The sequence below is a fragment of the Cryptomeria japonica genome, chromosome 3 (genome assembly GCF_030272615.1).
Source record: "Cryptomeria japonica chromosome 3, Sugi_1.0, whole genome shotgun sequence".
In the NCBI taxonomy this organism is placed as follows: Eukaryota; Viridiplantae; Streptophyta; class Pinopsida; order Cupressales; family Cupressaceae; genus Cryptomeria; species Cryptomeria japonica.
This window is the reverse complement of record NC_081407.1, coordinates 491,485,745-491,502,151: the sequence shown is the minus strand read 5'-3', so window position 1 is coordinate 491,502,151 and position 16,407 is coordinate 491,485,745. Positions and strand designations below refer to the sequence as shown.

Here is a 16,407-nt window from a genome sequence, read left to right as displayed (position 1 = left end):
AAAAATCAAAATGGGCACCAACCCAGCTTACAAAGGTGAGCATCAACTCACTGAAAGCACCAACTCCAGAAAATTGAAGCACCAACTTCACTGATATAAGGCACCAACCTCAACACATTGTATATTTGACACAGTCTGATTATAAATCTTGCATAGAATTCTTATCACAGGTTCGAAATAATACTGCTCATGTAGTGCTCTTTACTTTTGTCCAAAAAACTCTCTTGAAAACTCTGGCAAAGGACTGTTCTTATATCACCTTTTTACCAGCTGCAGAAATCTCCAGGTCACCTAGCCGTTCAGAGTTTTGTCTTCAGCTGTCACAAAACACGATACCTGAAAAGATTGCCCACATGGTATATCACTGTTCATCTTCAGAAAAAAAGACGCACAAACCAAAAATCGCATACATCACATCACCAATAAAAATCATATGTTTCAATATTTAGAACTTGAAACCAAAAGATAAACATCAGAAATAAATCATGTACACTTCAACACAGGATTTCTGGAAAACCCTTTTGGGTAAAAAATCAAAATGGGCACCAACCCAGCTTACAAAGGTGAGCATCAACTCACTGAAAGCACCAACTCCAGAAAATTGAAGCACCAACTTCACTGATATAAGGCACCAACCTCAACACATTGTATATTTGACACAGTCTGATTATAAATCTTGCATAGAATTCTTATCACAGGTTCGAAATAATACTGCTCATGTAGTGCTCTTTACTTTTGTCCAAAAAACTCTCTTGAAAACTCTGGCAAAGGACTGTTCTTATATCACCTTTTTACCAGCTGCAGAAATCTCCAGGTCACCTAGCCGTTCAGATTTTTGTCTTCAGCTGTCACAAAACACGATACCTGAAAAGATTTCCCACATGGTATATCACTGTTCATCTTCAGAAAAAAAGACGCACACACCAAAAATCGCATACATCACATCACCAATAAAAATCATATGTTTCAATATTTGAACCTTCCGTTATTACCAAACAGATCTGAAAAGAATATATTTAATGTTTCTGCAGGCTCTTCACACTAGATGCCTTCCACCTATGTCCCTTTAATGGCTGGACAGATATACTGCATAAAAAGCGCTCCTTATTTCCCTTTTTAAAAAAAAATTCAATGCCCTCTTGAAACACACACGTCTGCTCTTCAAAATTACAACACAGATTTTGAAAAGAAATCAGCAAACACTAAATTTATCGGACCATAGACCAACCCATATATAGCAATTACTTTGATTTTTAAATAAAATGATTTAAAAACACAAACCAAGTATCGGACCATGCATTCAATGTATGCCCAGTAACAGCTCCATACCAAACTTAGCATATGGTCTAATAACAACAAAAAATTATCGAAACACTCCTTTTCAATTCGTATCTCGCTTCGTTTGAGTGCACTGTGCGGCAGTTACATATTTGACTTCATTCTCATTATTAGAATCAAGACTCCACTCTTCGCATATGCCTGCCACCAAAATTAACTAATTAAAGCCCCACGTCTTCAATAACTTTGCTGCCTCAACAAAGATAATATTCCTCAAGGAAAACATTACGATAGTCTCTCATAGTTCTGCCATGCCGTCAGAAATGAATGTCAAATAAGAAAAAAACTCCATATCGGCTTTGGTTGAAGACGTGGCATAAGGTCTGACTAAGGAGCTGATTAGAAGACAAGTAGGCACCCACACTGCTTAAGCAGACACTCACCTAGCACAAACATACAGACAACCAGCTTAAGCAACCAACCAACCAAACAGCTCAAGTAAGCACCCAAGCACCTCAAACAAGCAACCAAGCACCTCAAGTAAGTAGCCAAGCAGCTGAAGCAAGCAATAAAGCAGCTGGAGCACACAACCAGCCAGCTCAACCAAGCACCCAAACACCTCAACCAAGCAAGCAAGCATCTGGAGCAAGCAACCAGACAGATTAAGCTGCTAAACCAAAAATCTCCTTGACATCAATGAAAAAATCTACAACACTAATCTCCCTTGCAAGCAGCCATTCTCTCATCAACATTTGAACACATTTGTTTGGCAGAAGAAGAACTGCATGCCATGATTCTCTTCCAAACAGGACTTGCAAACGAAATCAGAATTATTTCTCTTAACCAGCAATTTGAAACCCACAGCAGAAACTCATTCACATCAAGGAATTGCAGGCAGACAAATTAGAAGTGAGTTAAGACAGGGAAAAGTGGCCATAATGACAAATCTCTTCAGCAGGAAATTTGCCACACATCCAATTCTTTAACTTCCATCTGGTTTGTTTAATTGAACTTTTTTTCCTTCTTCCGACCAAGTAGCAATTCTGTGATTAGCATTATAATGTTTTTGTTCATTGTTCCAAGGGGACGTGTCCCCCCGAAAAATCCCACATTTCCAGGACGGGGACATTTCCAAGACTTGGAGACTTGGGGGAACATCCCCCCCTCCGCACCAGCACCACCTCTACTGCCTCTGAGATGCTGCTGGGATGTGGGTACACTGCAACGTCCAGGGACTCATAGGAGTTTCCTAATCGTCTTGGGGACACTGAAGAGTTTCCCAAAGCCAGACAGTCAAGAAGGTAATTTTTACAGAGGTTGAAGTGCAAGAGGTTTGAGTAGAAGCAAGAAGAAGAATTTGGGGATGATTAGAGGCCCCAATTCACTCCATTTTGTTATTTTAACCATTTGTAATCATCATGGTATTCATTGTAATCATCATCGTATTAATTGTAGTCATCATTATGAAATCTTGAGTATGATATAAAATTTTGAACTCAACAATGTTAAATTGTTAATATTCACTTCAAAGTTTAGTAGTTTCGAAATTTTACTAGTTTGCCACCGTTTCATTTGCAATTCTTATACTTACACATATTTTTATAACTATTTTTTCAAGTACTATACGTGTTTCAGTGCTATACCCACACCGCTGCTCCACTGTTGTCTCCCTGTTGTCCCCAAACTTAGGTCCTTGGCCCCCCTATCCCCAAAACCCCTCCTAGTGTTACCGCATCCCTTCGTCAAGAAATTCCGTGGAACTATGGTTTTGTTTGGTAGAAGAAGAGCAACATGCCATAATTCTTTTTCACACAAGATTTGTGGAATTGGACTTATGTTTTTTAATCGGGGGATGGAAAATTACAATAGAGTAATCAATCATGTGTAGAAATTGCATGCAGAAAAAGGAGAAGCAGAATGAAAATGAGAAATATGGCAATGATGAAAGGTGTTATGCGATGAGGGAATGACTAAGCCTTCCCTCTTTCATGTGGGAGGCCTGTCAAGCCGTAGAGAGTTGTGCATGATTCATGTATCCCATATTCGGGACTCAAAACAAAGTAAAAAATATGGAAGGGCACAATTCTATAATTATCTAGACGAATTAGGGTAAGTAAGGCATTGTGAGGCCACGTAGGATGGTCTCATGGGGAAGGCATTCTTTAACAATATGCAAATTCCAAATGTCTATTTTGTTTCAAGAACCCTGCTTGACAAAATTTCAGGTCGTACTTATAATTATCCTTGATCATCATAGAACTTTTCTTTTAGTAACCCTTCTAAGTCGGTATATAAACCCATGATAAACAGGTTACTGTATTTATTGCTCTCTTCTCTAAGCTCCTACAATGCCCTAAGCTTGGACAGCCAGTTGGTCTGCCAACCGGTCATGCTTCCTAGTGTTGAGATGCTTGCTTCCTATGAGGTTTGAAAAAATCATTAAGTCAAATCCCATCCAAAGAGAGTAGTTATTGATTCTCATGGCCCACTGAAGGCCTTTCCAAATGCCTATAACCTCTTCTTTATCATTAGATAGAAAACCAAACAATAGCCTTCTTCCTGTAATCCCTAATAATTCTATCTGTTCTAGCTTGGTCCAAATTGCCTTTAAGGCTCCGTCCAAGTGGAACTTTAAACCTTCCTTCATCCAACAGAAACTATTTTCCTTTGCTATTTACCTTTTTGACACCTCCCTTATTAGGGCTACTATTTATGCATTTACATTGTTCTATTAGAACAATTTTCTAGCATATCGTCTGTGCTCAGAGACTCCTTCGATAGTCATTTGTATGTTTTAAATTTGATACATAAGAGTTTTGCTATATAATTCCTCGTATCTTATGTGCCGCAGGTTCAAGGAATATTTTACATTGCCAGGCCATATGGTGTAGAGTGTATCTTCACACCATTAGGTCACATTGCAGGTATATTTGTTTGTTGTTTGATAGGATTTTGTGGGCCTTAATTAAATATTCATATAAAGAAGACATTTAATCGGATGCTTCACAACTATGGCATTTCATAGGATCAAGAGTACCGTCAGATGCATTTTTTTTGAATCTTTTGTACTCTAGGCCCAAATTAAAGCCTTTTGAGACCACACAGACCTTCATGATGCATCTCATTTTCTATAATTATATCACTTTTAACCAACCTTCAAGTCCTCCAAATCTTCAAAAAGCGCTCGTCTTTCACCATTTTATGTTCTAGTATTTTTCAAATTTTTATTCTGATTTTTTTTTTGATATTCACTGACTTGGCTTGGTCTTGCCAGTGGGACTCATGGGTGTTGTAAATTTGGCAGACTTGCCAAGTTTGACCAAATTCTCCGGGTACCTGGGTCACAATTCACTAGGCCTCATTTGGGCTTGGCCATTATAAGTCTCATTTATTCTGGACGAGACTTGTAACATTGGAGATAATTTATCCCTTGACCATTGCTTGTGTTTGTTTGTTATAAGGTGGTAGAGAGCTATAGGTTTCATGTCACCAAATATGCTATAATCATTTTTTTTTTCTGGAATCAAAGCAAATTGTAGTTCAAATCTGTTAGAACCTTTCTAGATTTGCATGATTTATTGAGCATGACAGTCATCTCATTTCCATGTATGTTGTAGAAAGCTTGGTAGAAGCTTAGGGGAGCCATCAAGACCCAAGGGAACTTATCAAGATCTCAGGTGAAGCCATCAAAACCCAAGGGAAGTTATCAAGATCTCAGGTGAAGCCATCGGAGATCTGGGGCTTTGTCTTTTTGTCTTGAAGACAACCTTTGTAATCTCTTCCTTTGAGATGTTGATGATGTGATGGTCATTATCGGCTGTTGAAACTATTTTTGAGGTGGAAAAGCTATTGCCTCTTCTTTTATTGCAGTTGTGTCAGTGATATTTTCCCTTCTGAAGATTTGAGCATACTAATTCTATTTGTTTACCAATGGGCAAAAGAGGTTCAGTGAAAGAATCTTGAGCTTTTCTCCTTATTCTGCAGCAGTAGTTACCTTTTGTTATGTTTCTAGGTTAGTTCCTTTCTAGCATAAATCTTTATTAAAGCTACTACCATGGTGTCCCATTCTTTTATTAGAATTTCATTTGAAATGCCTGTTTGTGAGATTTTTTCATTGATCATCTCAAGTTATTTTTCACCTGTTTCTTTTTCCCTTGAAATGCAATAAATTCCACTCTTTGAAGTAATTTTTTACATCTTTAGTTTTCTATATGTATTCAAAATTTCAAATGTTGAAGATCCTTGGGTTTTTAGTCATTCATTACACCAGTTATTTATGTTATTTGATTTTTGAATATGATGGTGTCGTTGAGTGACATTAATTTGAATATGAATGGACTCTGAGCTGGTGTCATCATTTGTAACCTTGAGCTAGATTGTTGTATGGTTAGAGCTAGAATTTGAGGATCCAGGATTTGGATAACCAAATTTATTTTGGCTAGGATTCAGACTCCAAGAATTGATCCAAACATTATAATATTCCACAGAATCCTCTGTGGTGATATTTTCAAGTTAAATCTTTTTTCTTTTTCATCTATATCATAGATTTTTTGCCCAGTGAAGTCCTTTTATATCTATATTTCTCTTTCTACCTTCTATACTACTGTAACTCAACCCAAAAAATGAATAAAATCATCAATACAACATATTAGAGCTTGTATGTTATATGGACTTAGAGAAATTGACTGAAGCAGAACATGCAGAAACCTGGAAATATCATGTAGCCATATTTCTCTTTATACCTTCTATGCTACTGTAATTCACAACCCTAAAAACACCACAAAAATTGCAAAGGGAAATCAATTCTTTGCAATTAATTTGCAACATTCCCAAAAAATGAAGTAATGAAAACAATCCACAAATCTCTCCAAAAAACAATAATAATGTTTCATTCATTAATGCCATAATTAGGGTGTATGACTGAAACTGTGATAATTGGAAGTGAATTCATTTGATAAATCTGAACACCATAATATCTTAGTAGGTCCTTTTTTAACAACATTCAAATATGTTAACACACATGTTTACAATCTCCATCTAAGTCACAAGGTTCGAATTCGAATTCGAATTTGACAACCATGAAATTCGGATGAAATTCGACAAGGGAAAAATTTGAAAAAAAATTCGGATAAAATTCGCCTTCTATAATTTTGTTTATTTTTTAATATATGTATACTTCTAATAAATTATCAGAATAGCAACCCTTGTTGGAGAAAATCCGAGGGCAACCCAGCAGTTGCAGACACCCATGACCCAATAGATACAAAGCATATACAAAGAATACCCACAACCAGCTGAGTTGTGTTTAGAGGCGGATAGCAGTGCTTTATAGAGGAAATTCGATTAAATTCAATTTTTTTATAGAAGTTTGAAATTCGATTAAATTCGAACCTCATCCATGAAAATCGTCGTATCCTGTGACTTAGATCTCCATCAGCAAGGATTAAATAGATGGGCAGTGATGAAGCTGTGCTAGTGTGTTAAGACCTAACATGTGCAAGGCAAAATGCCAAAAAGTTAAAAAAGTAAAAGCTGAAAGTGAAATGCAAATATGTTTAGAAGATTGAATGTCTTCATTCCCTCCCTGGTAAGAGGAAATTTGTCCCTAACTTCTATATATGATGATGAAAATTTCTGATAGAAGTGTTGTTCAAGAACATATTATATAGCCCGTGTGGATAGATAATCTTGCCCTGTTAGTCAAACTGAGTTGAATATCCAAGTGAAAAGAATTGGCTGTTGTCGTTTGGAGAGTATTTAAGGCCCATGATCTGATGGGTTTTATTCTTTGATGTTGTTGGTTTGAAACTGTTTCTTATCCAAATAAAATCGTCATATGTAATCACCAGCTCAAAAAGAATTAGGTACTTAACGGTGCCTTGAATTTGGACTGAGTTTGCTAGAGGATATTTTGAAATTGGGTGTGAAGCTTGGCCAGATTCTGCACAAAGGAAAAATCTTTTATTAGCTCCGGCTGGTGTGAGCTATAATTTTTAGTGCTACCAGACCCTCATAAGGGGCTAAAAGCTGGTAGCTATAATTGAGACTGGCTTGTGAGAGTACCTTTCATGATCTGCCAGTGCAAGTTCTCCCTTCTAGTGGCCTAATTCACAAGGTTCATGTAATGTTCACGATTGTGTTCAGCAAGGAAAATGTTTGAAACAAGTTCTTCAGCTGATAAAAATTGGGAAAATAATTGTGATTAAGTTTAAACAATATAAATATGCATTTTTTTTAATTTTTATTTTCAGAAAATAATATTAAAGTATGACTGTATGACAAATGGTGATGTTAAACAAGACATTTAAAATATTGACAATTATGTTATCCAATCAATAAATTATAAAATAAATAAACAATAAAACTAGAAAAAATGCTATTTATAATTATAAGTTCATATATATGTTTAATAAATTTTTATATATATTCTATATTCATATTTACACTTAAGTTTTAAAATAAAATCTTATGTAACCTCTAAGAAATTAAAGTGGAACTTAAATATATAATACTATATTGATATAAACCTATGTTACCGGAATTGTGGCTCAGGGTTTAGGTGTGGGGCCGGTTTCGAGCCGGGTCCGGACCTGGATTCGATTCAACCTTCGGTTCGTAGCTGAGTGAAATCGCCGATGGAAATCGCTGCAAATCGCCGGGAATCAAAGTAGATCATGGGGAATTTCTGGACTCATCCTACTTCTTGCCATATTTAACCGCCTTTTTTGCTGCATTTAATCTTCGATTTTTCAGTCGCCATATTTATCATCGTTTTTGTTGTATTTATCTTCAAGTACATAGTTTTGTATAATTTTAGGGATCTACCATAGCAGTATTTAATGTGGTATTTTTTTAAAAAAACTTCAGTTTTTTAAAATTTATATTTAAATATTTAATAATGTCTAGCAAAATATGTTTTTCATTTATTTATTAATTTTTAATGTTTTTTATAAATTCATATATATTATATTGTTATATATAATACATCTCTCTCTCTCTCTCTCTCTATATATATATATATATATATATACGTACCCCTACTCGTACCAGAATCGGTAACTTAGATAGTTAGATATAAACCTATAGATGTTATATATAGAGAGAGTTAATTTTAGAAAACTCCTGTACTTGTATTATATTCCATGTCAGCTGTATAACAATTCCATCAGTACTTGGTATGGAAAGTGGGTGTGGGAAGTCCAGTTGTTCTCAGGTAGCACCCATCTCGAGGGTGGTCAGCTACTCAAAACTGGACACCATTTTCTCCTTTGGACCAATCCATTGATGACAGCATAGTTATAATTTTTACAAAACAGGGCTATGGTGCCACTGCTAAAGGGCAGCATGAGATATGAAGTCAGATATGAGTGATGGACTTTGTAAATGGCAACATAAAAGCAAACAGAAAAAATCCTAATTTTTTTAGTCACTGTTCTTTAAACATCAAGTGATATTAGCAATTGTCTGTACTCTGTAGGATGGATTGGATGGACAATTTTAAATGATATCTAGATTGAAATTAAATTTCTGAATTTCAAATTTCTTCCAAAGTAATTGATTAAATCCATGGTCTAACTTGTGGTAATTGGGAACTGTTAGTCTCAATCTCAAACAATTATTGCAAGTGGGGAAGAGAACGGAATGGAGTAGAGCAAGGAACGTCAACAAGAGATTTGATGGTTTGATGTGGGATTATGTCAGCAACCCTTTGCTTTGAGTAAAATATACATGGAAATTGACTTGTTTGAGTGATGATCTACCATAGAGAAAAACACTATAGAAGATGTGAATTTCTATTTTGTGTTGTCCATGGGAAGTTAGTAGGTCTTACAGAAACCATCAAACATAGCCTTGCTATTGTATGAAATTATGAATTAGGGTCTCTATCGGTTGTAAATTTGTTTGGAAAGGTCTTATATAAGTCATCTAACATAGCCAATGATGCAAAATAAAACTTACTAATTGATAGAGACATTTAATGTTATTATTTACAGCCAGATATTGCTCAAAACTGACTTGAACTTTGTGCCAAAGGCCAATAATCCAATGAGTACAAAAACACAATTTTTTTTTAAGATTTTCATTCTAAAAATCTTTGCATCTACAGCTTTGCAACCCTGCACAAGATCCATGCCATCAAATACAACACTTCAAATCTCATATTTTATAATTTGTGCTGGTTTCTTCTTATCAGAATTCTATAATTTGAGATATTAATTACAGATCTACTCCTTGAGAATTTGAGAGTGCAGTTGCTCTCCTATGCCTCCATTTCACTTCCCTGGACCCACACTCACCTACAACTTTGATACCATGAGACAAGCAAGCAAAGATACGAGACAAACTTTTAAAAAAAGGTCTGCCTTGATTTTCAGATTTTCTTGTTTCAATCAGAAAATGGAATGGGTGAATATTTAAATTGAGAGAGATGACCAACCGATTATCATCTAAGTTTCTAAACTCTAATTACAAGGTTAATTAAATGCATCTTCAATTATTATCAACACTTTTAAATCACAATGTTGAATTTTAACATTTTGCAATTATTTTTCTTTGTCAATGTACCTTTATAATAATAATACATATGACTTACATATATGACTATTATATTGGTTGTTCTAAAAGGTCCCTTGATACTAGAAACTTATTCTATATCCATTTGGCCTGTAGTCATGTTAAGAATCCTATTATTTTTGGCATTTGGAATTCATATTGCTTTGGTAGCCTATGTTACGGTATATTTGTATCTCAGAATCAGTCATTTCTATGATCCTGAGAGCTTTATAAAAGTTAAGCAACTGAAGGAAAATGTTCGTTATTGAGAGCTTCCTCAGAAAAATGGGTTTAAACAATCTTATGCTTCATTACATTATCAGTTGATTCAGTTCCATCATCAAACAAAGAAAGCATTCATTCATCATGATTGTAGTCGATTTGTGCTGATGCATCATCATTAATAGATGTGGTTGGGTCGTGGACTTTATTAAAATAATGTAATGTTTCTTTAATGGTCACATTAGTTTCTAATTCTGGCTTCAGTTCAAGATTGTTTCATATAGAAACATCATCTTGTAATTTGTTATAAATAGAGCCTTTCATCTTTATCATAAATATCAGTTTATACAATTACAATTGTAACATGGTATTAGAGTGGGTCGATGGGGTTTTATAAGATTTGGCAAATAAAAATTCTAGGCCTTCTTCCTAGAATTTTTTTCTGATTTTTTTTTATGAGAAAAAATCATTAGTGCAGTTTTTAAGGGGTTTCTCTGCGTTTTTTGACGCCTGTTTTTGCCTACGCGCTTTGTTTCTTCATGCCTACGACCACGTTTTAACCTCCACATGACTATTTGTTTTCATGGGAGGGATTTGGATCTTGTTGTGTGGTCGTGACTATGTTTTCTGTGAATGTTTTTGGGCTACTTGCGACAACATTTTTTGGGCGATTTCCTATTTTTTTGTTGTGGGTTCAAGGTTTTGTGACTCTTTCTAGGCAACCGCACGACTGTGTTTTCTGCTTGCTTGTGACACGTTTTTTTAGGGACATTGCTGCGTGCGTGGTCTCCGGCTTTTGTGACGGATCATGGGTTTTCTTGCCATCTGATTAGATTGCTAGGGTTTCGATTTTTTCTGCGTTTTCTAGGTTTTTTAATTTTTTTCCTAAAAAAATCATGGACAAGTTTTATATTTTTGCTCCCTAAAAAATTCTAATGGGTTTTTATAATTTTTCTTAAAACATTTATTTGTCCTTAAATAAAATTATTTGTTGGTTTATATAATTTTGTCCTTAAAATTTTTTTTGTGGTTTGTTTATAAATTCATAGGGTTTATAAATTTTCCCTTAAAAAATTAGTTTGAGTTTTTATAATACTTTCGTCAAAAGTTATATCTAGGTTTTGCATTGTTTTTTTTTGTTGTTTGCGTGTTTTTTGTCCTAAAAAATCGTGGGTTCTCTGTTTGAGGGTTTTTTAATTTTTTCCACAAAAAATTATGATGGGTGTTCTTGTTTTAAGGGTTTTTACCTTTTTTTTTGAAGAATCAATGATTTGTAACTTCAATTTTCAAGGTTTGACGTTTTTTTCCACAAAAATTGTGGTTGGTTGCAGTCTGTTTTGGGTTGCACCAGGAGTTACTAGGGCGAACATCTGCAATAGTGGATTCTTGCAATTTGTTTTGGAGTTGCTAGGGCGAACAATGCTTAGTGTTCATCTGCAAAAGTTTTTGCGGTTTCTGCTAAAATCGTGTTTGTTGCTCTTTGGAGGGTTTGACGATTTTTCCTCAAATTTTCCTCAAAATTGTGGTTTCAGTTTGACTAGCTGTTCTTGGTATCTCTGGCTATAGGGAGGGACAGTTTTGTTTCCCAACATTAGGTTGGAAGGATTCTAGACTTCTAGTACTCTTGGTCATTAACATTCTGCAGATCCAGGGAGGTTCTCAACAGTTGCAGTGTGTTTTGAATAGAAGGGGGCAGCCTTCTATACATTTGTGACCAAAAGACCTGCAGATTGTCTTTTGTAGGGTAGTTAGACCGATGACCATTAAGGGAGGGTATTCAACTAATGTAATGTTTCTTTAACGGTCATCTTACTTAGTTTCTAATTCTGGCTTCAGTTCATGATTGTTTCATATAGAAACATCGTCTTGTAATTTGTTATAAATAGAGCCTTTCATCTCTATCGTAAATATCAATTTATACAATTACCATTGTAATAGACTTACCCCTTGAAGTATTTTGATTACCAGATCCTTTGTGTTTAACTTTGTAATTTTTTTGGGCCTCAAGTCATTTGATTGGTCACATAATTGAAATACCTAAATATGTAGTTTAACTGAACTGACTCTTATCGTGAGAGGTTCTTACAATCCTACTAGATCCTTGAAACTACACCTGTAGCTTTTGAATTTATTCTTGGTTATTTTTAGCATAATGGTCAAATCTGCTGCCATAGAAGGTTTATTATTCTCATAGATCTGCAGTCTTGACCTATTTAATCAGGGCTAGAATCTTGCTTATATTTAGAAGTTAAACTAGGCCCTTTGCCATAAGTTAAGTTGATTTTATTGTTATAATATTACAATCTGATATGTTTCCTCCTACTTTTCTGCCACTATGCTATTGTAGACTCGTGATATTTTGGGGTTGATTCTTTTGATTCTGTGTGGTTGGAAATTGTCTAAGATTTTGTTATGCTTATTGATAGAATATTTGGATAATCATGTCTTTAGTTCTTCAAGTGATTTTACTATTAAATGAGAAAAGGATAAAGTGTTGTAGATAGTAGCTATATTATAATTTTTATAACCAGGTTTTAGTACCCTTTTGTACCTTTTTTTAAGAATGTCTCTGTTCGTATACATTCATTCCTTTACCATGCAGCTCTAGCTTGCAATGAAAATCACATGGTAGAACATGCAACATATTAATAACTAATAGGACAACCCAAATGTATTACAAGTTGCCAATACATATGTACTTCTGCAACAGATGGAAATACAAAGTGGAGATATAGAAAAGAAGGAAAATGCTTACTGTTTTTTGTTCTGGCAAGTGTCAGTTCTCAGATGCTCATCTGCCTCTTATCATGATCCTTGACAATCACGGTAGCAATCACTCTAGCCCCACAATTCATAAATTTTCATCATTCTCAACTGTGAATGGCTGGCAAGGGGGCATTACCTACTCAATTGGTACTATGATCTCTGAATTGATGGTAGATCATAATAGAGTATTCACATATGAAAAACGCGACATTTCTTTTCATAAAATGAAGTATTCAAAAGGTACTGGCAGAAGTTGGAAAAACCAGGACAGATGGAAAGCCACTCACCAGCTACAAGCTAAGCACTGTTATGAGATGAGAAGAAATTAAAGAATAGTTCTTTTCATGCCTTATTATGAGATGATTACAACAACGAGAGTTCAGAAAAGCAATGGAGAAAAAATGAAGAATCATAATCCCATTCTTTAATGCTCAACCAAATATTAGAAAATAAGCATAGACAATACGTATGGAAGAGCAAAGTAAGCTAGCCAAGAGCACACACAAAAGAAAATTATGGAAAGAAGATGGAAAAAAAACTAAAGGTAAACTAATTAAAAGAATTCCAAATAGGGCATGTAATGGGAATTATTCTAGATAAAAAATATTCTAAAGTCAAAGTGGAAAACATACTTTGTTGCTGTAGCCTGTTAATTTTACAATTTACATGTTTTGTTATATATAAGCTGTTCCTAGTATTGCTTTGTGTAGACACAAGTTATATTTGTGAATTATATATATTTTGTTTAATATGAAAATATGATTAAACTGCTTCTATAGGAATAACGTCCTCTATTTATTATTTGGAAGTTCTGGGAGTAATTCTCATGAGTAAATCCTAACTTGTGAGATGGAGGACAAAACTACTTATCTACCTGATTGTGTATCATTGTGTTTATATGCAGGTTTTTAACAAATAATTACCTTCGAGAAGAGATGTCTTCAAACACTCATGCAGTAGAGCAACATGTTGAATGGTATGTTTGAGAAATTTTGCTGCAGTAATTAGAATAGGAAAATTACTATTGACTTATTTACCCATTTTGTAAGTTTTCAACCAATTGTGAACACAGTATCTCTCTTCTGTAAATGACATGCCAGAGAAATTTGCATTCTCGGTCTGAACTCTTTTACTAGCTATCTGATCAATCAATCAGTGCCTTTCGCATGGGTTGAGCCCTTTTTTTGTAGCACAGAATCTAGTATGGTAGATATAGGAGGATGAACACATTTAAGTGGAAGATTCACTTCAACTTAACTATATGATTCTTCTTTTGGAATCTTTTCTTCCAAGAAAGAAATGGGACCTTCTTGATTTTACTGATAGGCTTGATGTCTAGGTATGGTACTGATGAAATTTGCTGGGATATTATCAGATTCTATATTAGCAGCATTCTAGTGAATTAAGCCAGTGCTTTAATGATGTAGCCATGCAAAATGTGTATTTTCTTGTATGTCCATTTTAACTTATATAATTTGTTGGTAGGTTTTGTTTTGAGTGATTTTATTAATTACACACAAAAAAATTAGAGTCTTTATTTTGTTTGTGTGTGTTTATAAATGGAATATTTTGGGTTAGTTAATATTTGGCCAGTTAGCTTGTATGCATTTTTATAAAGGAACTTTTTAAATTTGGGATCTTGCAATGCATTGTAAGAAAAAAGTGTTTATATGTTATATCATGTATGGTTTTGTGCATTTATGAGACTACAAGATTTTTAGAAAAGGAAGACTTCATTATTATTACATTTTTTCATATTTTGAATTGTGTGGAAACAGGCTCTATGCATTCGATGTACACTGCAACTCATTTTTTCCCATCTTTGTTGCACTCTATGGTAATTTCAATAACCCAAATAGTTAGTGCTTGATTTATTTCATGAATTCACTCACATAAATATTTAAAAAACATATTCTTGATTGTATAATTCTGCATTTTATGCTGCTGTGATGAACTATAGTCTTCTTGCATCTTTGGATGAGGTTTAGTTCATTTACTATAATTAGATAGAAACCTTTTTCTCAAGTTTAACCGTGTTCTGGCCTGCAGTTATTCAATATTTTCTTTCACCGTTGCTTCTTGCACATGGTTTTGTTCCTGTTTTACTATCCAATCTGCTCTTTGTGGTAGCTCTATCTTACTACCATTACTTGAACTTCCTTGGTTACGATGGTAAGTTTCTTTGGATAAAAAAAAAAGTTTTACTGAACTGACATTCTTTTTAATTTTTCCCTGATATGGCCTTCTCCTGACATTGTTTCTTGTGTCATAGTGTTGCCTTTCTTGGACAAGACAACGTTTTTCCTCTATCCAATCGGGTTTATCATTATTCTCTCTCCATTTTGTAAGTTGATTTAATAACTTTTTAGTTAATGATTCTTTTAATCATTAAGTACTTATATATTGTTTTCAATGTCATATTTTTGCATGTACACTAGTTTGATCTAACACGGGCAATGCTTGTTTGAATGTGGCATGTATAGTGGTACTTGCTGGTGTCAACCCTACACGTTATGTTCTGAATTTTTACTTTGGCTAGATCCTTAAGAGAGATCAGGTTTCTGGAGATCAATATTGTCTGTTTGGGATGTCATCGAGATTGGAATATCTTAATGTGAGTCCTTTACAACTTGCATAGTGTAGTCGGCAAAATTACGTATGAACTGATTGGACTTCCATACAAACCTGAGTTTGGCTTTGTATTAACTTAAGGCAATTCAATTTGATCAATAGCTTATTTGTCTAACTTGTCCTGTAATCTCTCTTTCTCTCTGTGGGCACTTCACTGCCTTCCAATTTCCGCCTCTTTCAATAGCCCAATTTCATGTGAAAATCTTAAGTTGATTGAACAGAAATGAGCATGGATCATTTGACGAACCAAATATGGGAAGGCTTCTTAATCTTTATCGTATGTTGATCAGTATATTTTGTCAGTGGTACTCCACATCGTTCTATTTAAAGTTATTCAACCTTATCCACCTAGATGCCACTGTGTTAATTATATGGTGTACTTTTATGAATGCCTAACATATAATGTAGGCTTGCTGGACGGTGGCGGTGATATGGCCCTAACTCATCATTTTAAACTTGAAGCTATGGTGGTTGCCTACGAGCAGGCCATGCACTTAGTGATGGCAGCCACTAAATGTTCCTGGGCTCTAGAGTTACATCGTCAGTCATAGATTTGTGGCTAGAATCAAACACCAATATTGTATGGATAATGCCTGCAGTCTGATTTGTTTGGACAATTGAACTTTAATTTTTTCATAGAAAAATGGCCACAACATTTTTACCCTTATGCATTCTGACTTTTCAATCTTGGAGAAATGTTTAGAACATCTATGCATTGACATACTTACGTACTTATGATATCTGATATTGAACTCACCTATAATTTTTTGTTAAAATTTCAAATGATTCGAGGCATGCCTAATAGCACAGGATAACACAAGTTGATTATTTTAAATAAATTAGCCGCTCAAGTGTTTTAATAATTCAATACATTCTCTAAAGTACTCTAGAATCATCTTAAGAACGTTTTAAGAATGCTATAAATTGAGCTTTAAGCTTAATTCACACAACAATAAA

The 16,407-nt window shown here is 34.6% G+C and overlaps 1 protein-coding gene across 1 annotated transcript in view; it reads left to right on the top strand.

Moving 5' to 3' along the window:
• LOC131044547 (uncharacterized) overlaps nt 1-16,113 on the top strand; it is a 79,858-nt gene extending 63,745 nt beyond the window's left edge. The window contains exons 6-10 of the mRNA XM_057977901.1: nt 13,724-13,795; nt 14,598-14,656; nt 14,869-14,991; nt 15,092-15,163; nt 15,303-16,113. Of these exons, the coding sequence (XP_057833884.1) occupies nt 13,724-13,795; nt 14,598-14,656; nt 14,869-14,991; nt 15,092-15,163; nt 15,303-15,358 (382 nt within the window). The 3' untranslated portion in view covers nt 15,359-16,113. The remainder of the gene's footprint in view (nt 1-13,723; nt 13,796-14,597; nt 14,657-14,868; nt 14,992-15,091; nt 15,164-15,302) is intronic.
• Nucleotides 16,114-16,407: the final 294 nt, after the last annotated feature.